This window comes from Syngnathus typhle, linkage group LG3, assembly GCF_033458585.1.
Source record: "Syngnathus typhle isolate RoL2023-S1 ecotype Sweden linkage group LG3, RoL_Styp_1.0, whole genome shotgun sequence".
Taxonomy (NCBI): domain Eukaryota; kingdom Metazoa; phylum Chordata; class Actinopteri; order Syngnathiformes; family Syngnathidae; genus Syngnathus; species Syngnathus typhle.
Genome location: NC_083740.1, coordinates 4,038,341 through 4,061,236, shown reverse-complemented (window position 1 = coordinate 4,061,236; position 22,896 = coordinate 4,038,341). Strand labels below are relative to the sequence as shown.

The window sequence follows — 22,896 nt, the reverse complement described above, 5'->3', positions numbered from 1 at the left end:
GCCGTAGTACATTTTGGGCACAGTAAAAGAATGCTGATTTGGCATCCTGAGCATCTGATGGAAGTCTTCAAACAATCTCTCCCTCCCGTGCCAGTTTCTTTTTTTCCAAAGGGTGCCAAAAGGGATCGGTCACACGGTTGCTATAGTTACATGTTGGATGTGGACCGCAGACACGAGGCGAGTTGAATTCACTGAAGAGTGCTCATCACAAGCCGGGCATAAATCACAGCGTTGCCATTTTTAACGGGCCAAGTTCACTTTTAAAAGGCTAAAAACCACACGCCATCCCATCCCTGCTTTTTACATCGCCGAAATGCGACGTGTGACTAACAGGTAGAACGTTTTTTTATGGTCTTATCTGAATGAATGCGGGGAAAAAAAGTCCAAGGGAGCGTAATATAATATTAAGTAAAATTATAAATATATTACAAAATGATAAGCCGTGTAATTATATCCAGGCCAAAAGGGGCGATACTTGTAACCTTTGTATTATTAAAATGTTTCGCCTTTTAATAATGTTTCTAATTTTAGCAACAGGATCGACATATTCCGAAGATTTTTAAAAAAGTTTTACCTTGTCACCGTTTTGATGTCAATGCGATGCGTTTACCTTGTAACCCTGGTTGATGCCGTTGATGAACTGCTGAGGTGGCGGATTCCACGTGAAGCGGATGGTGGTGGAGTTGATTGCGACGACTTCCACTTCCTGCGGTGGAGCTGTGGGAACTTCATACACACAAGAACACACGCACCATATTCAGCTAGCTGTGACGGCTCGACGAAAGGACAGGATGTAATGAAACACACATCAGAAAATCAGAAATGGAATAAACAATGCACAAATATATGCTGGTATTCAAATTTGCGGATAGGGAAAAAAAATTGGGCTTTCTAATTTTTTTTTTTATCACATCACCTGAGCACTTTAGAAGAAAAACACGCAGAAAACTTCTATAGAAATGTATATCCGTCCTAAAATAATCATGGTTACTTTACGTCCATGATTGTTCTTGCATTCTGCCAGAGCTGAACAGAAATTACTCACTTGTTTGTCCGTTATTATGAAAAATATACCATTTATACCATCAAGACGCAAAAAAAAAAAAAAAAAGGTAATCATTCGCAAAGTGCATAGAAACTTTAAAGATCAAAACAGAAAAGTGTTTTGAGCAGACAGTGATTAAGTGGAGGCGCCGAGGGACGTAGCATTTAAATGCCAGCTCATTTTTAAGTCTTATTATCAGTTTAATTTGAAAGCACGGCGCCTAGGAGAGATGTTCTGAAGAGAAAGATTTCGTCTTACTACCAGAGTGGTCAGACGTTCCGGCGCGTGACACGAGTGTGTGGGCAGACGTTCCGGTGATTACACAGTAAGAGGTTTACGTCCATGCACGGGGGACGTTGGGGAGTGATAATACTGCATGACGGGAGTGCCCTTTTCATATCATATAAGGGAGCCCCTGGAATAAAACGTTGGTGAAAAATGGGAAAAGTGGAGAGGCAGCTACGAAAGAGCGAGAGAGGGAGGGAGACGGAGATTAATTGATGCTAAAGATGTCCCCCCCCCCGCCATGCTGAGTGCACTCTTGGGGCCCGGCTTCTTAACCCCGGCAGCTCGTAGCTCCTGATAAAAGAGTAAACTCGGTCCTCTGGGGAGATCTCACTATGCACGTATGCCAGAGTGCAGGAGAGCAGCAGCAGGAGAGAAATGCTATTAGAAGACAAGTCCGCTTCACATAAGACAGAACGTGACTCATCGAGTGCCTCCACGCCCTCCGAATCACGTTAATGAGCTACACTTCGGAGTCTATAAACCTGTCCGCTTGGTGACGAGCGGGTTTGCCGTCCACTTTTAATTACAAAATACTTGAAACATAACAAATTGAGAAAAAGAAAAAAACATCACGTGCTTAAGTGGCTCCATCTTTTACGACTCTGAGCAAAGAGCATTTTGATTGGGAATTAAAAGCACGAGGCCGAGTTACGGTCACGGCGGAGCCAAGTTCCGACAGAAGGGCATCTGAACTCCCATAAAGACAAATTCATTGATGTGTGGTCGTTCAATTATGGTAAATATGCACTAGGCGTCCATCCGTTTTATTTGGCGCGCGTCCTCATTAGGATGGCGGGTGAGCTGGAGCCAATCCAAGCAAGAGGTGCGTTACATCTTGACCAATGGTAGGGCTAAACACAAACAAGTGCGTTAACACAAAAACACTAATAATCGCTGGGCTGAAAGCTTTGGAAGACGGTCTTGGACACAAAGACCATAAGCACTGGAGTCCCTCAGGGCTGTGCACTATGACCACAGCATTTCTCTGTCAAGGCTTGACACATTCCCAATTAAAATAGTTCAATCCTGATTTAAAATTAAAATTATTATTAAAATAAATAATTAATCCTGATTAATACTATTCTTTCCACAGACACCTTCAAGTTCCTGGGAACCACAATCTCTCGGGACCTGAAATGGACCGGCCACATAGACTCTGTCCGGAAGAAGGCCCAGCAGAGGCTGTACTTCCTGAGACAGCTCAAGAAGTTCAACCTGCCGCGAGAGCTTCTGAAGACCTTCTACACTGCCATCATCCAGTCTGTCCTCTGCACCTCCATCACTGTCTGGTTTGGATCGGCCTCCAAACAAGACAAGCACAGACTACAACGGACAATCAGAACTGCAGAAAAGATCATTGGAATCAACCTCCCATCTATCCAAGACTTGTACCTGTCCAGGACCAGGAATCGGGCAAGGAACATCTCTACAGACCCTTCTCACCCGGGTTGCAGTCTGTTTGAACTACTCCCCTCCGGACGGCGTTATAGAGCTCGGTACGCCAAAACCAGCAGACACAGAGACAGCTTCTTCCCCCAGGCTGTTGCTCTGATGAACTCACTCCACTCATAGAGTCTCAGAGACAATACTGTGCAATAACATCCTGCTCCTCACACCTTCTTGAATTTGTCTACACTGTTTTTGCATTATTCACATGTCCTGAATGTTGTTAGTCACCTAAATGTTGAACAGAGGGTGTGTTTCTACCGAAGTCAAATTCCTTGTTTGGCACGCTCAAACATGGCGAATAAAAAACTCTTGAATCTTGAATCTTGAATTCTGAGTTTTTAAACTCAAAACGGTGTCGTTTGGTTACACTGAAACAGTTCTTGGAAAACTGTAAAGTGCAACATTTGAAAATGCCAGAATGGTTTATAATATTAAAAATGGTAAAATGGACATCCCAATGGGACATCTTGTATTCTGACCTCCCTGCAGGGTGTATTCGGTAACAGCACTGCTGTAGACGCCCAGGCCGGCGCCAGTATAGGCGGCCACTTGGATCTGGTACTGGGTCCAGATGATCAGCTCCTTTAGCAAACAGTAGTTGGTCTCCGGACTGCTGATGTTCTTCTCTTGGTAGTCACCTGGAAGGCCCGCTAGACGGTACCTTAACACACACAGGTACACACATTGATGAGTCACATTATATTACTATTTTAATTATTACCATTATTAATCTCATTATTGACTCAAAGTGAATTGAAATATCCGTCCACAGATTACAATTTTTTTGTGCATACCGTTGCGTGTGTAGCGTGTTAGCACTTTGCTATCGCTCTGCCATCGGAGCAAAAAGCGGCACTAATCTGTACGTCAGTATCTTCATCCAGCGTCAAAATGTAACAAGATTGTTTGAACAGCTGACTCAGCGCTGTGGCGGACGTGCTGTGCGTCAACCCGGGCAACCCGCGCGCACACATCAACAGAGTTACATCCACTGGGGGCGCCACTGGAGGTTGACAGGATGTGTTTATGCAGGCGGGGAGATAAACAGCTCGGATGGAGGATGGCGCAGGGGGTGAACAGAGCAGAGGAAAGAAGAGAAAGAACAGAAGGTGGGGAGTGAGGAGATGACAAACTGGCAAAATAAAAGGAAAGGATAATCGAGGTGAGAAAGGAGGTGGGCGGCCCCTCGCGTCCCGTGAAGCCGAAACGAGCCGGCCGAGGTTGTGCTTTGAGTGAAGTGGGAGCAGATTACACAGTGAATAAGGATTAAAAACAGGAGCTGCAATTATATGCAGATGAGCAGGAGGCAGCGGAGGGCAGTTTGATTGCAAACAGTGCAAAAAAAAGAGAGAGAGAGGGCTTCTCCATCCTTTTTCTCACGAGACAGCTCGGGGCACATCCTGGACTGATCAGCGATGTCAAATATTTTTAATTTTATGTGTGTACTTTTTTGTGTGTGTGTGTCCTGCCCTGAGTGTCTGCCCAGAACAAGAACAAGCTATAGATGAGTAGTTTCAAGGTCCTCACAGTTCCATACATGTATGACCACTGTAATTATGGTGACTGATATAAAAATGCAAATAGCAGAAACTAAACTGCATTTTCACTCACTCTAACAAATTATAGGTATGTTTCCAGCCATGTACTGATTCTAATCTTGGACTATGATATGTAAAAAAAGCGCTAAATTACGTGTTCAATCACTCAAATCAAAGTGCATGCTATGTGGTCAGCAGATGTAAATGCGGTTTAGTTTGTAATTTGACTTTAGTTAGTCAAAAACTTTACATGACACACGCACAGTTCAGTTATAGACTAACAGAGTTCAAACGCAAGCTACTGATTGCTTTATTATAATAACAAAGGCTGCATTCGGAAATTAATGGAAATGCTCTGCCTCCGAAGTATATTTGTTTTGATGCATACATAGTTACTGTTATGCAGATTGCGAGTACGTGTTGTACCATAATTGTGCCTTGAACAATATAAACATGTGGCGGTGATAATATTTATATTATGAGGAAAAAAAAAAGCAAATTTGTCCTCTGTAGGAGAGTTTTTTTTTTTTTTAGATGAACGCCAGTGTGTTGCAAGCATGCGATCATGAATAATACATTTGTGTAGGCTCGGTAGAAGACTTTTACAGCAACTAATACACTCGCCTGCACTTGTGATATAATGCTTTCCATAAATGGAGATTAGTTTTTAAAAATGCATACTGTGACGCCACTATATAATATATTACAGAATGCAATTGGCCATGTAGTTAATGTGGGCTTTAATAAAGGGTGCTGGTTACTGTCTACATTGGCAGACTATTGTTTTTGTTTTTTCCAGTTACGATAGAGAGGGTTGAAGAGGTGAGGGAGGTACACAAACAAAACAATGGACCTCAAATTCATACCGATAGACAATTTAGAGTCTCACACCAAAACTGTATGCTTCATTCACAATGGTTCAGTCTTTGTACCTGAGCATATATCCTCTGAGGACTCCATTGAGCTGCGATTCTGGAGGAGGCTGCCACTGGACCATAATGGACTGGTTTGTTCGCCCGCTTGCCACAATGTTCTTCGGGGGGGCACTTGGCGCTTCTTCTCTCAGCATCAACCTGACATAGCATGAAAACAGAGTGGAGCAGCGATGCTAATTAGGGATGAGCACTTTGATATTCCATATTATTGTAGTAATGTCATAAAGTGAAAACAAATTGGTTTCCAATTCAATTCAGGATATGACCAATATTGTATTGTAAATGTTTTTTTCCCATTGCATTTCTTTTTCATTAAGAAGTAACACACTATAATATAGTACATAAGTACAGTCAGGAAAAAAAAAAAAAAACTAAGCAGTTTGTGCACATGATAATGCTCCAAAAATAATCATCATACCGTCTCTCCTAATGTTAATAGAATTTTCCATACTGTATAAACGAGCATTACGCGAAACAGACTTTAGCAAAGCTAACGGGTTTCTTAACTAAACAATGTGTAAATCACTTTTGCTTGAAGTTTAGTTTGACCGTAGATTGAAAGTGGGAGTAGCCACAAAAAGCTTCTCCTTCTCAGGCGCCTTGTGAAACTGTTGCAATGTAAGACAACAAATCCCCGTTACGTCATCCACGTAGCCTTTTGCTATTCTGCGCTCATTTCTCCCATTTCTCATTTATACTGTCACAGCCTTGTAGGGTCACGCCATTCATTCATTTGTTTTCCTTGTCTTGCGGTATTGTTCATTTACTTCAAACAATCACTGCAACAGCTACAGCAGATGATGATGGAAGTGCTTTAGCCATCATCCCCGGGGAGCGTTGTCGCTGACACCGGCTGTTTACAAGCGCCAACTGCAGATTGCCTCGTGTGTTTCGATGGCCTGGCGGCAGACAGCAAAACGCGTTTAGCGTATAGCCATCGCAAATTAAGATGAACGCAATGACTTTCACTTGTTTTTCGACATCTGTTTTGTTCGTTCTTGATTTTTTTTCCCCATTTACGATCGCCATCCACCGAGAAAAGCAGCATTTACCATCAATATAATACCCTGGATACTTAAATATTTCGAAGCCATCATACTAAGCAAGAGTCTTCTTTTTCTTTCTTCAAAGTGAGTCTCCCATTTTTTGACAGGGAGAGAATGAGAGCAGGAGCTTAGGAATAAATTTGTGTTGAAAGCCCGTGGGAGAAGTAAAACTATCAAAAAATCTATATGGCCTCTCTGCATCGTAGATTTTACAGAGAACGTCTGTTTATTGCGGAAAGGATAAACGGCCGTTCATTGTATCGTGACACGTGAAAAAGGTCCACTGTCCTGGATGCTCAGTAGAATACTAAAGAAACAATAATCATAGCCCGCATCTTGTCCAGAGTCCGCTGGGATAGGCTCCAGCTCACCCGCGACTCTAACGAGGACCAGAGGTATCGGAATTGGATGGGTCGATGTTTCCTAATTGAAAGTAACCAAGAAGCCAACAAATCAGAGGTCAGAAAGATTCGGGTGTAGCGCTTAGCCCATGTCCAAACACCCCGCTGTCCAATCACCGTGTCCCCAGCTGCTTACTTTTCAACGTTTTAATATCCGCTGCCCTCATTTCCCCTTGCATTTCTTCCACCCAACAAATCGCCATTTTTTTTTTCTCCCCACCTCCTTTGAGCTGTGGTCGACTCAAGCGTTTGATTTAAAAGTCGATACGCAATGTGGATTCGGTGCCACGAAAGCGTGTGGGCATTAAATGGTGAAGGACGACAAAAAAAACTTGTGTTAATTCCTGCAGAGTGGGGAATTACACACAAGCACACACACAGACGAAAATGTTCATCTCCTCCAGAAATCCATCCTCTTTTCCTTAATAGCAGGGGACAGATAAAGTGTGTCAAACAGCCTTCAGAGCAACTTATGAGCTAGAGTTATTATTCGGAAGCTGCATGTATATTTTTGCGCGAAAGTGCTGCCGCCTCGTCGTCAGCTGGGACTTTATGATTCGTGTTTGTGCGAAGTTAACGTCCCCGTGTTGAACCCACTTGATGTGAAATATTTACTTTTAAACGATTTGGGCGGGAATGAAGGCAATTCATGGTGTTTTTTTTTGCTTTGGGGTGCAACAGCTTGTGTGTGCGTATGTACTTGGGTGGCGTGCTAATTCACATCATCGATTTCAGTCAAAAAAAAAAAAAAAAGATTGTCAAAGATTACATTTCGTTTGTCTCCAGATGGTAAACTTCAACCATCAAAAGCCATGGGGCTACTCTGTCTGGTGTCTATGCTAATTTTCCAGCTAGTATCATGACTTGTTGTTAGTTGTTGTCATAGTCTTTGTTTTGTCTTATCTTGCTAATCAGGTTTCATTATCATCATCAACAATACAATAAACAGTGACATCTATATTTAAAACAACTTCACCTTTTGAAAAACTTGTATTAGCTTAATGCTAACGTAAAACTGCTACTAGTTAATATTTGTGACATGGGACATGGTAGCCAGGTGAAATTCTTCTAGCTTAATGCCAACATAAAGCTCCTACTAGTTAACATTTGGGACATGGGATATGGTAGACAGACTTGTTAGCATTAAGCTAGCAGAATTTCGATAAAATGACGTGATTTAGAGGAATATTTTGGCGTTTAAATCTATAACGTGTAAATGTTTTCATAGCAAATGGGAGGGATAAAAGTAAACCCAGAAACCTTTGCATTTTATCATTGCAGATTATTCTAATTTACCATATTTTAACAAAAGTGCACATATCGCGAGCACAAAACTAATGGCTCAGTAGCTCGGAGCATCATCACTCAAGAGGGACATGTGGCAAGTCATAATCCGTGCCAGGGAAAAGGCCATCGGATGTTGCGGCGCATCCTAAGCCGAGCGACAAATGTGTGTGTTGACACATATGCTTACTGATTATGTAAACTGAGCAGCTTACAGTAAAGCCACAAGCTCTCCCGCTTCCATCTTTTTTCTTTACCCCCCCCGCCGCCCCGACGTTTTTGGGAGTCATAACCACTATCAAGGCCAGGTCGGGTCAGCAGCGTTGGACGCCGAGCGAGGTTAACAAGAAGAAGGAGGAAAGCGGAAAGACAAGTGAAAGATGAAATAATTGAGGGCAAAGGACATGATGGACAAAAAAGTAAAAGGTTGCCAAAAATGGCGGGAGAAAAATGAAAAGTGATCAAGCTGTTCGAGGAAATTGGATGCTGGAGGAGAAAGCGAGAGGCCAGGAGGGATCACGCTGCTCCGCCGCTAAGAAGTGATCTGATGACAGCGGCCCCGTTCAAGTTCCTCAAGTTGAACTCATCAGATTTGGGCATAGAAAATCTCAAATATGGCTCTAAAGTCATCAAGAATGGTGTTCGGTGACACTTGACCATATCCCACGACATTTCAAATGCGCTGTTCGAGTACAATCATGACAAATATCCCCCGATGTGATCTCAAAGGTTAATGAAATGTCTCGGGACAAATCATCGCAACTAAAAAGTGTGACTCAAAACAATTAACACATCATATTAACAATCGATCGATGACAACACACACTTCACCACTGAAAGGCAATCACTTTAACTTATCCGCCATTTTAATTCCCGATAGGCAAACTTAGCGTTTAAATAATGAATCCGCTTGGCACCTCGGAAGTGTTTGAAATTTATGAAATAATCATTTTTTTTGTCATCCCAGTGGCACTTTTCCACTAGATGATGACGCATTTGGTTACGCCTCAAGCTTGGAGCTGCAGGCGAGAGCACCAAGTGTCTTTTTTTGGCCACTCGTAACGCGTGCGTCGCCTGGTTCCAGCTGACGTCCAAGAGATTAAAAGCGTCGCGCGTGTGGTCACATACGGAACGAACGCTGATGAAGAGCCGTATCCATCTGCTCTGATCCGCTGACCAACCGATGACTTGTCCACCTGCCAGTCTCTCATTTGCGGAGGATCAATGTATTCTGTTCTCCAGTGCTTCTAACAACCTACTTTGTGCTGAGGAGCAGGTGGCCCGCTGTCGGACAGAACCGACGCACGCAACTACTGAAGATTGGCAATCGACAAATAAAGGACACGTCTGCACAATTTATACTTAGTGTAATACGATTCAAGTGGAATTTAGTTCGCTTCAGTGGGATTATGTTTTGATTCGACATGATGTTATTAGTATACCTGTGTACTCGTAAATTGAAGAAGAAGAAAAAAAAAAGCACAATATGTTCAAACTAAACTTCGTTTAGGTTGTTAAATGAATGCACTTTCTATCATTACAATTGGCAGCAGCTCCATTGCTGAGATTATATTTGGAGGAGCGACATCTGGCATCTGTCAATGGCCACATCTGTGCTATTGTGTGTGTGTGTGTGTTCAGAAGCACAATTGGCAACCACACCTCCCTCTATGCCGCTGTTAGTGTCCCGTCTTTTCCCCCTCCCACACACACACCTGCACAACAATGGGTCCGCTTTTAAGGCCAAATCCACTCCCCCACTTTAACAAAAAGGCCGCTCACTTTCCCCCACCCGCTGGCTAATAAATTCCCTGAGACTGGCGGGGAAATAACATAGCACATTTCCAACGAGGACCTGATCACAGAAAAGCCTGCAACTAAGGCAAATGGATTTTTAACAGCAAACCTTGACATTTGAATGCACTAAATTGCGTGGCCTCTCTATGAGCATAGTCATGATTATATTATCCTGCTTTCTGACCGGCATTCAGTTTGCAGCAAAACTCTATTTCACAGAAAGCCCGGCTAACAAATTGTTTTCAGGTTTCCAACTAAATACGAAATAAAACGATAGCGAGTCTTGGGGATAAAAACAACAACAAATGAACACGAAATACTCTTACCGCTGCGTCTCGGCGCTGTACTGACCCCGGCCCACGTGGTTGACAGCGCAAAGGCGGAACTGATAAGTCCGGGCAGGGGTGAGCCCTCCCACTGATATGTTGGTCACTGTGGGGTCCACTTCGGACAGGTAGACCTTCCATGGAGAGTCTGGATGGACACAAGCGGGAGAAAGGGGGTTAGGTTTTTTTTTTACCCAATAGGGATGAAACTTTTTGCTATAAATCGTGACAATATTTCAAAATAAAAACAACCCCAAATAATAAAAGGAGCACAGATATTGACGTCCATTTTGTCTACGTGCACCTTCTCATCTGAGTGTCCAGGTGTGTGGATGGCAGGCGTAATGTGGGAGCGTATGCAAACAAAGCAAAGGCAAGAAAGCAACTGTGTGATGGATAAATACGAGCATTAGCAACAGCCACTCCGAGCACCTAATGTGTCATGAATGTGTGTGGGTGCACTCACACGGCGACAACATAACAAAACCACTTTTATCTACCCTTCAATGTCACCAGGCTTGCTATAATTTCCCCCCGTCACACTTCTTTTCTCCTTCGATGAAAAAATATTTTTGTGTTACATATTGCGTTCCACTTGCACATAAGAGCAGAAGAACAATTATCTATCTATCTATCTATCTATCTATCTATCTATCTATCTATCTATCTATCTATCTATCTATCTATCTATCTATCTATCTATCTATCTATCTATCTATCTATCTATCTATCTATCTATCTATCTATCTATCTATCTATCTATCTATCTATCTATCTATCTATCTATCTATCTATCTATCTATCTATCTATCTATCTATCTATCTACCTATCTACCTATCTACCTACCTACCTACCTACCTACCTACCTACCTACCTACCTACCTACCTACCTACCTACCTACCTATCTATCTATCTATCTACCTATCTACCTATCTACCTATCTACCTATCTACCTATCTACCTACCTACCTATCTATCAACTTTCGGCAATACTCCATGATAGTAAGAATAAGTCTAAGCTAGCAATGTAAAGTAGCTGTGAGCTGGAGGTGTTTCTGAGTCAGGGATGGAGTGAAGTGAGGCCTCAATCTTGCTCGTCAAGGTTCCATCCTCCAAGTTTACGCGTGGAGTTTGAGTTTTTTTAGTTTTATATTAAAATAAAAAGTGCCTGTCTGTGCACAAAATAGAAGGAGAGCAGACGTCGGTGTAGCCATCTTGTCATTCTCTTCCTCCATCCCTCTTTCCCTCTGTGTGCCATCTGAAAGCGACGCGGCCTGCTGTTCCAAACATCTGCGCTGACGGAGGAAGCGAAAGCGAGCGAGAGAACGAGACTGGTGGGAGGGTCGTGAGAATTTATTTATAGAGAACCTGGACGTACATTTACGCAGCAACACTATTCCCCATATGCTTATAAATGAGCGTACATCAGGGCCAGCTAGACAGCGAGCGAACAGCTGTTAGCCGCTCTGGGGCTATAAATTAGCCCACCAGATCCCCCCCCCCCCACACACACACACACGCTTATACGTACTGTTCTCCGAGAGCTCCAACAGATAGTAGAGTAGCGGAGAGTTGCCGTCGAAAGGACGAAGCCAGGAGAGCAGGACCGAACGTGAGTCAGAGTCGTTGAGACGCGCCGCCAAGGAGCGAGGAGAGTGTGGCAACTCTCTGGAAAAAAAAATAAATAAAAAACTTGCAACACATACTTTTACACAGAGAAAGTCTGACATTGGCATAGAGTAGATAAAATATATTAGTAAACCCCTTCAAGTATTCTTTCATGGAACAACGGAAAAGAAATAACACAAGTCCGTGTAAGAAAAAGCGTGATGGACACTGGCGGAGCTAAGATTTTTTTCCTTGGGGGTCCATGGGGTGACCAAAGAAATCTTTTTACAAGCCCTAAAAACGAGAGTAAACGTGGAAACAAATTCCTGTAAACAAATCGGAAAATTACCATCAATTATCTGGCCTGCCACCTGGGGGTCCGAGTATATTTTAGGCGAGGCCAGTAGCTCTAGAAATAAAACGGCTCGTTTGTTTCCTCCTACAATGCCATCATTAACTTTTTGTCGTCACCTTTGAGTCATTCCATATTTCAATAAAGTAATTGTGAAGATGATGATGGCAGACAGATGAAGGTGATGGTAAAGGTGGCGATGCTCCGAGAGGATACGGGGAAGAGAAAAGAGGACGAGGGGAAATGAGATTGATGTTTTCTTCTTAGAGCTGACATGACGGCATTAATTAATGGATGAGCATCGAGAATGTTGGAGCGCTTACCTCCGCTGAGGCCGCGCGCGCACACACGCACACACGCACGCACTTTGAGAGTGACGAACACATGGATGGGCCTTGTGAGAGTTGAACCAATAACCTGCTGGTAATTAGTCTGTCTCCTCAGCCGCCAGCGTCTGTTAGCCTCCGTGACCCGACGATAGCGAGCTAACGAGAATGTCACTCTCACGCATGCGCCAAATCCCTAATTTACCGTCCCCTCTTTTTTTTTCCATAAGCGTCAACACGGAGCTACTCCAACGGACAAGCAACCTCGCCACTCACTACGGTTCCGAAGACTACAGACCCGACTTCCCGCCTTCCTGCCTTGTAATTTTAAGAATATAGCATAAGTATGGTTTATAAATATATCATACAAGTGTTCATTAATACATAATGGGCCCCTACCTGCGAGCATTCCCTCACAGCGGCTTTAATGAGGTGCGCTTGGTGAAATATGCATGCGACCTGATTTAATATTAGTGACTCGTTGGGTGTGTGTGTGTGTGTGTGGGGGGGGGGGGGTATAATTGCCGACACATTTGCACATGACGAAAATATTAAAACGGATGACAAATTAAATGAGCTAAACACTTTATTAATGTCGATGTGTGTAATTTCTGACTTCTGCCACGTACGTTCGTTCCCATTGGGCAAAGCAATAAAAGCATCCGGTTTTTTATCTTAATCTAGTTTCAAATCCGAGCCGCCATTTTTTGTAGTTAAGGAATGGCAACTCACATGACTTCCAGGCGAGCGGAGCGGGAATCGTTGCCAGCCCGCGAGATCACAGTGCAGGTGTAATCCCCGATGTCGCCTGACCAAGTCTGGCCAATGGTGAGGGAGCCTTGGCGTACGGAGACACGCCCCCCGCTGGTGGTCAAGATGGGCGCACCTCCTCGCTCCCATTTGAAGCTGCAACAGAGAGGCGCTGCGTTTATTTCCAGCATGGAAAACAAACTGCCCTAAGTTTCCACTCTCAAACGAAGAAGTTGGTACCTGACGTTGACTCTCGGGTCATGTGTTGCATTGCAGGCCAAAAAAGCCGTGGTGCCTTTGATTACACGTAGCTCGGACGGGGGGACAGAGATGATGGTGCGACCTGAAAATAACAGTCATCAAAACGAGGCAAACTTCTAATACACAAAAGATATTTAAATTATTTTAAAGCAATATAATAATAAAGAAGCATAAAACCTCCACTTAATATTCGATCAACATATTTTAATGATGGCAATTTTTGAAGAGATGCTTGGTGTGAAAAGTCGGAGAACTTCTGCTTCGAGTACACAAACGTGACAAATGATTTGTTAAACGCGAAGCTGTGTTATTCTAAACGTTCACGCAAGGTTGCCCCTGACTCGGAAGAAGAAAAAAAAAATCAATTAGTCACCATTTAATCCAGGAACTAGCGGAGCACAACCGTACAAGGACGTACATTATCTGCTCGAAAAAAGACACGCCTGCGCTTGTGTTGTTCGAAAAGTGCTGACGACGTGGTATTCCGTTCCTCTCATGAAAAAGAAATAAAAATGTGCACGGGCGAGGACGTCGCCGGCTCATTCACCGTAGACGACGGCGGCGCTTTAGATGAATCACCCGGCAAAGAAGCACTGACGGCGAGCATCCAGCAGGCCGCCGGCCTAATCGAATCCAGCAGTATTTAATGTGAAGCTGGCGGAATAAATGTAAAAATGAACCGATCGATACGTTTAGCGGCCACTCAGTCGTCCTCCTGCCCGGCCAATCACATGATTTATTCGCCATCGCATCTGCCCGTGACATCGATCGGCAATCGTGCGGCTGTTTGCTATGCTGGACTAATGCCACCCGACAGGGACGGCTTAATTAGTGTTCCGCGTCTGTATTGAAGGATTTCATGTCGCTGCTCCCCCGACAAGGACGATACGCCCCTTGAAGTTTAGTTATATAAAAAAATCTTTTGATTTAAATGTATTTCCACCAAACTTTGTCAAGGCCTCTGGAAGAAACCATTTCCCAGTCCAGGATGATATGGGCTCCATATTACTGATAAAGTGTGCAGCAGAAGTTTGTTTCAAATAAAGTTCTGGACATACATCTGAATATTTGGTGGCAATTTGGAGTCTTACTTACTCAAGACAGTGAGCTTTGCCGTGGCGTTAATGGTCTTCTCCGAATTGGAGGCGAAGCAGGTGTATTCTCCCGAATCCTGAAAGCTGACAGGTTGAACCTGCAGACTGCCCGACTGCAAGAGTGTGAACCTGGGAACCTGCACGGAACCGCTCGCCAACACCTGCAAGCCTACAACACAGAAATTGAGACTTTTCGTTAACCTAAAGCAACGGATTTAATATTATACGTATATTTAGAATTCTGTATGTGCCTGTGACTGAAAAGCAAAGGGTGGAGAGTCTCTGCTCACTTTCCTCTATGTATTATAATATACAGGGCCTAGGCAATCCACTCCTGACAGTGGCGCCATGCTGTTTATGTTGCGTGTGCGAAGGAAGGTCAATTGCCTGGTGTGCGTCAGTGACTATAATTTGCTCTTGATTGTCCAGTTCAGTCGCGTTCAATCATATCGCTCACGCCGAGTGTGTGGCGAGCCCAGGATGCAGACTTCAATTTTTGTGAACATGTTACCTTTCCTCCAGGTGATGCCAGGCTTTGGCGCGCCACTCGTCTGGCATATAAACAAGGCGGTGTTGCCTTCAGTCACGGTTTTGTCGGATGGGCGCTCGGTGAAGGTCGGCGGCGCATCTGAAATGCAGCGAGGGAGCAAAGTTGGGAAGAAAGAAGACACGAGAGGAAAGTTGTGATGAGGATGCAGAGGGCGAAGGAATGACAGCATCCTTGGAGGACTCACTGGAAACGAGGAGCTGCGTGTGAGCTTGCGTCTCGCCGGCGGCGTTGCGGGCGAAGCATTGGAATATCCCGCCGTCCCCCGGCTGCACTCGCCGCACCGTCAGGCCCGCCGCGCTCGTGACCTTGTAGCGAGGGTTGGCTAGCTTGGAGAGAGGCACGGCGTCTTTGTACCATTCCAATCTGGGCGGAGGCACACCTGCGCAGAACAAAGAGTGCTTCCATTTTCCTGAAACATCAGGGTGCCACTGCCACCTACTGGAGTGGATGTGCAATTACACTTTCCCGCATCCCGGCATTGCATAAGTGATATTTCGATGATATCTCAAGTACATTTCTCAACTTGAAAATTGAGCCTGGGTTCTGTACACACAAACGTCCATCTTATCTAATTGGGACACAATTGAAAAACATTTGACCTCCCCGAGCAGTGCTCGTCGCTCCTACAACGCCTTTCCCTGCTCTCTGTTGCTATTAATATGTATGGCGACATAATGACTGCTAATAATATATTGATTGCAGCCCTGTCTGGGTGATGGGGGCAGCTGGAAAATACTCTTGATAAATTATAGCAGCAAATATCTACAGAACAAGCGGCAACCTACCTGACACTTATGTCGAGAGTGACAGGCATGAGGCTAATGTAATTAGCATCAGCTCTCCATACTAATTTGTACAGTATGCGTGTGTGTTCAGAATTCCTGCTTCTCGCCTCAATCCGTCGATGTCAAACTTCCCGCGTGAAGTATTCTCGGTCCCTCAATGCATGTCACTCTTCCTCGGAGCCGCCATCGCTCTGCTCTGCCCTCACCCCGAGGCGCTCAGACTATTTAATAACGCCCGGGCAGTATCGACGAGGAACGTCAAACTTGCTCGGTGCTGTGTGACGGATGCAAGAATGTTGACTTTTTTTTTTTTTTTCCCCTCCTAAACCGCGTCCACTCCTACACGTTAAATCATCTTTGCGTAATCCACTTTCTAGCATCTGTCATGAACAATGGGTTTTGGTGTCACTGTTTTAATCTGCTCCTACTGCTAAACGCAATTCTGATGTTCACGGAGCACGCAGACGCACAACGAGGGACGCTGTTGAAATACAATGGTGCTTTGTGATGCGGGTCCTTGACTGTGTGTAACTCAGCTTTCCCCTTTGAAACGAATGAAAAATGTTTTGTTTGTGTTTTCATGAGGAAAACTCGACCTCTATAATGTTGTACTTTATATTCGAAGCATAATCACAATTAAATTGAGTGATCAACACAAACAATAATCTTAATTACTGAAGTTTCATTAAGATTTTTAAAAGAAAATAAATATATACAGTACCAGTATTGTTATATGTGTATATATTTGTGTTCAATCGTATGTATCAATGCTAATGTTAGCATGTCAGTGAATATTAATTTGGAATCACCCTTTAATATGATACATGACGTACATTTGAGTGTCTTCAAATAATATAAACCATTTTTTAATGTAAAACAGCACCTTTTTACCAAATTTCTGGTGGCACACTTTGTATTTCTCATGCCGATGCAATTACAATCAACAATGACGTCAAGCAAAAGTGTCCTTGCTTAACAATCAATAAAATAGCTTGAAGTATTTTACTCTGGCAGCAAGCCAATAAACGCTGACCCTGGAACAGTTTAAGTGAACGCTTGGGAAATTGGGAAGAAGATAAAGCTCATATCTGCCGATGGAAAAAAAAAAAAATGCAACATACCCGTGGCCAAGCAAGGAATTTCCACATTTTTGTCAATCTGAGCAATGATCTTCAACTGGGGCTGAGCGGTCAAAGATGGTGGCTCTGGAAAGAAAACACAAAACATCATCTTCTTTCTGTCCTTCCAAATGGTCAAACTATTTTTGTCCCATAACATTACACTTTGGAAGAAGACGAAAGGAATACATCCATTTGAATAACTCGGACGCAAAACTATATCAAAGTCATCTTCAATTGTGCGGAATGTGAGCAACACCAAAAAGAAAGTGTAAGTTTAAGACGGCCGGCGTGAGGGAAGCTTCTCCATTTATTCTATTTGAGTATGCCTGCTTTTAAGTTGTGCTTTGTGCTTTCTCTTTTCAAACACACAACGTATGTTTATTGAGCACAGTTGGAGTTGCGTGTGATTTTCGACTGGCAAAGTGTGCCGTGAAAGAAAACAAAAGCGACATGATGAAAAAAATTCTAATTAAAAAAAAGAAAAAAAAAAAAGTCCTGGTGGTGTGACACTGATAAAGCACATGTATTAATCCTCTTCAATCAGATGAGTACCAAGACGCACAAAGCGAAACACATAATTTCGGATTTATTTAGCCAGTTTGGGCTTTCAAGACGCTTCTGCTGGTGTCCCATTTGTGTGGCAGTAAAGCAGCGGGAAAACAAAAACAGATCTATTGTTGTCGGTGGTGGCGACGCAACACGCCAGCTCCCCGTGTCATACATATTCCGATTGGTGGGCAGAATAGAAATGCGACTGAATAATGAAGACCTTTGAGGCACGCGCACGCACGCACACACGCGCCGTTCTGTATAGAAATTAATTTCACTGCATTCACGAGGTCTATTGAGTCCATATTAGATACTGAGTATTATTATTCATCAGTGATGCCGAGCAGCCCTTATATATTTTTTGTCGTATTTGTTCGAGCAGCTGTTATGACTTGCTATTATAGCGCGTGATGAATATTACCGTTTTTTTCCATGTATAATGCGCCCCCATGTATAATACGCACCCTAAAACTGGCATGTTGATGCTGGAAAAAAGCCTGTACCCATGTATAATACGCACCCAAATTTTGACTCCTACTTAAGTCCGTGAACGTAAAATTATTTCAGAAAAAAGATCATCTTTGGGAACAACCGGATGTTATTCTGCCGGTCAGTATCACTGCGCATGCGCTAGCAAACTCGATAGCGATGAAACTTTTCGGATTTGTGTAGGGTACATTGTGAGAACTTACGAGCAGGTGATCTAGCAAGCATCTGATACGAGAGCATTGTGTTCGTATGGAGCGTGTTTGAAGTGAACAGCAGAGAAGAAAGCGCATCTGTAATGGCGGCCTCCGTATCATATACGGATTAAAAAAAAAAATGTACCCATGTATAATGCGCACCCCAGATTTTAGGACAATAAATTAGTTAAATTTTGCGCATTATACATGGAAAAAAACGGTAACTGTGAAAAGAAGTCTAAAAAAAAAAGTAACGCTGACGCAGCTTGGACAATCACAAAATTGTGTTGTCTGCGATAGAAATATTAATCCCCAAAATGATTGTTCAGCCCGATTATCAACACCAATGATGTGTGTGCTCAGAGTAGAAAAAAGGGCTAAGCACACTCTGGCAGGTCTTGTGTCTCGTGAGAATTCTATCGGCGTCACTAGTTTGCTCTCTGTGCGTTAAGGCGCTCCCACGCTTCGACAACCGCAGTAGATCAAAAAAAAAAGACGCTGACGTGCGGGTAGGAGGGAGCGCTTCATCAATCAAGCCTTGGCTGCTGGGGTCTGTTGTTTTCTATTTACACACAAATATCCAGGACAGCCACCGCTTGCCATGAGAGCTTCTATGCGACTGCCTTGATTTTTTTTTATTTTTTTTATCCCATCCCCATTATTGATTTGTGACTCGGAAGGGGGGGAAAAAACTAATTTAGCTGGCGGGCAAACTGGCGTGTGTGCCCATAGTGTCATTTTGCCATTACATTCTAAGAGTGGAATTGACACACACACGTGCACACACGCACGCACACTAATTTACTGCATGTTGATACACTTTATTGACGGACAAGAGATTTAGCTGGAGTTGTCTCACGGTGGACATTTAATCCCCGCAGCGTGCGCATTTGCAATTTCCAGGGACATGTAACTATTTGATTTATTCTACCTTTTTCTATTCTCCGGGGAAATTCACTCTTCAGTGTGTCGTAATTTTTTACAGTTGATCAAGTTCAACGGCGTGGTGGTCCCACAAAAAAAAAAAATCCAGTTTGAAAACGCTGTCGCGTATGACGTCACCAGATGTCTCACAAGAGGAGGATTTACTTCACAAGCATTTTTATGTTTTTTTTTCATTGGATTTTACTGTGATGCCACCGGAGAAAAGATACCAGTGGGTCGTAAAGCCGCTGAAAACATATGATGGGTTCTTAAAGGGGTTGGACAGCTATTTAATTTTTTTTTTTTTTTTTTTTGCTTACCAATGACAGTGAGGTGCGCCTTGGCCTGGGCAACTTTGGCGGTGCTGTTGTCGAGCAGCGCTTCGCAAACATACTCGCCGCCGTCCGAGGAGGTCGGGACGGGAATCACCAGCTGACGCCCACTGGCCAAGTGGCGCCCATCGCGTTTCCATACCACCAGCAAGCTGTCTACATCTCTGAAAAGGAGGAGGAAGAAGATAATGACGTGACAGAGGAAAAAAGCAGAGCTGAGTAAATGCATCAATGAGAGAGCAAATGAATGGCAACAGTATGAATGACAGCAAGCATTGCGAGATCACTAGTATTATCTCCTTAGAAAATAATATTAATAATCATCATAACAAACATGCATTAGGCTTGGCGAATAAATGTATTTCATTTGATTCTTTTTTTTCTTTTAAAAGTTGTCGGAGCACCCGCTAAGGAGATTTACTTTGTTCTTGTTCTTATAAGAAAGATTTATCAAAGTGCATCTTATATCTGTTTCATTTCAACTTATTGTACCCTTAATTGGCAAAACAAAAAAGCTGTTATTAGCAATGATTACAAGTATTCATTAAATTTGCATTGGATCCACGACTTAATTCCCTCATTTAGACAGAATTGCCTCTATGAGTTGGTGGGGCTTAGATATTCATGACTCTGCGGTAAATTGACTTAACGACGATGATAAACAGTACTAATTTTAATTCAACAAAACTAAACTCCCATTGTGTTCATTGTTAATCACCCAGAAAGAGTCAAGACCTGTGAGATGAATGCCAACGCTTAGACGATAACTGAAACGATGCTAACGCGAATCATGCAAACATTTTGTGAAAAATGTGCCAACACCTATTAATAGCACTCTGTGGTTCTTTCCAATGGTTCTCAACAGCTACATTCCATTGGCTGATATGCGTAACTATCTATTGGCGAGCGTGCTGATTTGCTCTGTGCATCTTGACAAAAGCCCGGCCAAGACACACACGAGCCAGACAGACAGCGGGCTCAATAAGCCAATCCGACAAAACCCCTCTCCAAACACTCGAGTGCGCTTCGGGAGCGTGTGCAGCTTATCACCTGTTGATTTGAACACAGTCGGCCGGCATCTGAACACTGATGAAATATATCTTTTGAAAAGCTGGGTCAACACACATAAATGGTCCTTGCCTGCTATTATTTCGCTGTTGAATATCCTGGTGTGTTTGATATAAAAACAACAAGGCCTATGATGTAAGTCTAATGCAACTTCAGGGGTGCTAATAGTCATTCCGGTTGCATTTGTCATGCACTTCAAATACATTTAACGGCTCTCAGGAAGGTTGCCGTTCTCAACAAGACCAGCCCGCTCATTGTAAAACTCACAGTTGTGCTAAATTAACCGCATTGCTCATTTAAATGTATATATTGGTTGCGATCGGCGATTTCCAACCCTAAATCATCATTGATGTTAATATCCATGAATTTTCAAATACACTTTAGGTCTGAATTCAAGTGCTTGATGATGCCGCCAATTTGTATATAAAGCAGCGCTATTGTATTGGCTTACATTGGATTATGCAAACATAACAAATATGGCAGCCAGCATGAATAAATAAATTAAATGTACCTGGCATTGGCGATGCATTCCAAGGTGGCCTTGGTCCCTGCCAACACTGTCGTGTTTTTAGGTCCGATCACAATAGCCGGAGCGTCAACGTCTGACTCCAAATCTGCAGTAAAAAGATGAAACTCATCTCACGAGGTTCACCATATTTTCATTTGAACAGTAAATCCACCATCAACAAATACTCTAAACTATTCCTCACTCTTCAGAGTAGTAATGATGAATTGCAAAGAGGATAACACTACACATGTGTGACAATGATAACATGAAAAATAGTACACTGGTATGCGTGAACAATGATTTATGTCCCCGCTGGTAAAATAAATGGTGGTGCGAGTAAGAGATTATGATGATGATGTGTGCTTGTCTGAGAAGGAGCGAGGGAGAAGATGATTTATGACCCAAATGGCCTCTCATAATAAAAAAAAAAAAAAGACTCAATAGGATTCTTATCACAGCTGGAAAAGTGTATAATGTGCTCAGCAGAATTAGTATGAGAAGAAACGGCGCCTACACATACGAACGTCATTGGATTGGCCACGGCGCCGCGTAGTTATGAATATGCAGATTTGCAATCAGTCAGAAGTAAGGAGTAGAAATTAAAGAGGCCAACTGTGACAGGAGTTGGATGGGGATGTGAGCGTCAGAAAATGATAGGTTGAGTAGTGCGGGGTTAGGGAGCCAACGCACTTGGAGGTGAGCAGCGTCTTTCATCTCCCCTTTGAAACCGAGCACCAATAAGGTGGTAATTGACTCCCTGCTCTTTATTCCTTCTCCTTTTTTTTGGGAGACACTCACAAGAGCCAAAGAATCATATCCCGCTGTCACAGGGAATAAGACATGCGGGTGCAATAAAGGAGGCAAATGACTACACACACACACACGTATATACATTCGCACTCTTACACACACAATCTCACACTCTTGTACACTTTAACATGCCAGCGCCTTGTCACTGACACCCACTTGTCCTCCAACTTAGGAGTACAGGTTGAGTCACGAACTGAGAAGATACAAAAAGAAAATTGGGGGCGAACACCATGCTCTGACGTGTGTTAACATTAAAAAAGGGATTTTTTTTTCGCTAATAAAAGAGAATAGGATTCAATTTCTCCTTAGAGTCAGAAATTCTTTAATGACTGTAAAGGTTGCTAGATAACTTCTGCAGGCTAATGTTAGCTTTGTTGCGCTGGTGTCAATAGACTGAAACTAACTACCGTATTTTCTGCACTATAAAGAGCACCTAAAAACCTCCAATTTTCTCAAAAGTGCGATACATTGATATATTGTTATTGTTTTCACTATCTCGAGTGTTACTATATTGTGATTGCATTAACGTTTGAGCAACATTGAGTTATTTATTCGATGCGCTTTATAATCCGGTGCGCTTTATATATGGACAAAGTTTTAAAATGGGCCATTCATCGAAGGTGCACCTTATAATCGCCTATGTGGAAAATATGGTAAATTCTATTTGCCCTGAGCAGGTTTCACTTTCAAATAGGTGGATTTTCCCGGGGTGGCTGTGTTAGTAGATATCTTCATCGCACATAAAGGTTGTCATCGTGCAAAGGGCCAACGTGTCGTACAACGTGGTGTAATTAAAAAAAAAAAAAAAAAAAGACCTGTAGCAGGTGAGCAAGATGGAGGGTGGTCATTAAGACGAGGTCAGACAAGAAGCCATTGGTGAGCGTGTTAAACGCCGACAGTGGCCACGAGTAACGCGCTAAAGGTGACAGCCAGTTAGCTCGGACGGAAGGAGGCAGACGGAATCTCGAGGGAGGTTGAAAGGAGGTGAATAAAAGGGCTCGGCTGAGGCAGACAGCGTATCGAGGGGAGTGTCGCAGATGGCCGACGTCTCGCCGGAGTAAAAG

At 43.2% G+C, this 22,896-nt stretch overlaps 1 protein-coding gene across 2 annotated transcripts in view; it reads right to left on the bottom strand.

Annotated features, from left to right (window-relative positions):
- Positions 1-22,896, bottom strand: part of sdk1b (sidekick cell adhesion molecule 1b) — a 141,069-nt gene that overhangs the window by 28,486 nt on the left and 89,687 nt on the right. For both annotated transcript variants that reach the window (XM_061274806.1, XM_061274807.1), the window contains 13 exons: positions 21,026-21,128; positions 19,435-19,610; positions 16,959-17,042; positions 15,237-15,431; positions 15,014-15,130; positions 14,504-14,671; positions 13,388-13,490; positions 13,130-13,303; positions 11,643-11,779; positions 10,110-10,257; positions 5,253-5,393; positions 3,262-3,443; positions 611-726 (listed from right to left, as the gene is read on the bottom strand). In XM_061274806.1, the coding sequence (XP_061130790.1) occupies positions 611-726; positions 3,262-3,443; positions 5,253-5,393; positions 10,110-10,257; positions 11,643-11,779; positions 13,130-13,303; positions 13,388-13,490; positions 14,504-14,671; positions 15,014-15,130; positions 15,237-15,431; positions 16,959-17,042; positions 19,435-19,610; positions 21,026-21,128 (1,844 nt within the window). The remainder of the gene's footprint in view (positions 1-610; positions 727-3,261; positions 3,444-5,252; positions 5,394-10,109; positions 10,258-11,642; positions 11,780-13,129; positions 13,304-13,387; positions 13,491-14,503; positions 14,672-15,013; positions 15,131-15,236; positions 15,432-16,958; positions 17,043-19,434; positions 19,611-21,025; positions 21,129-22,896) is intronic.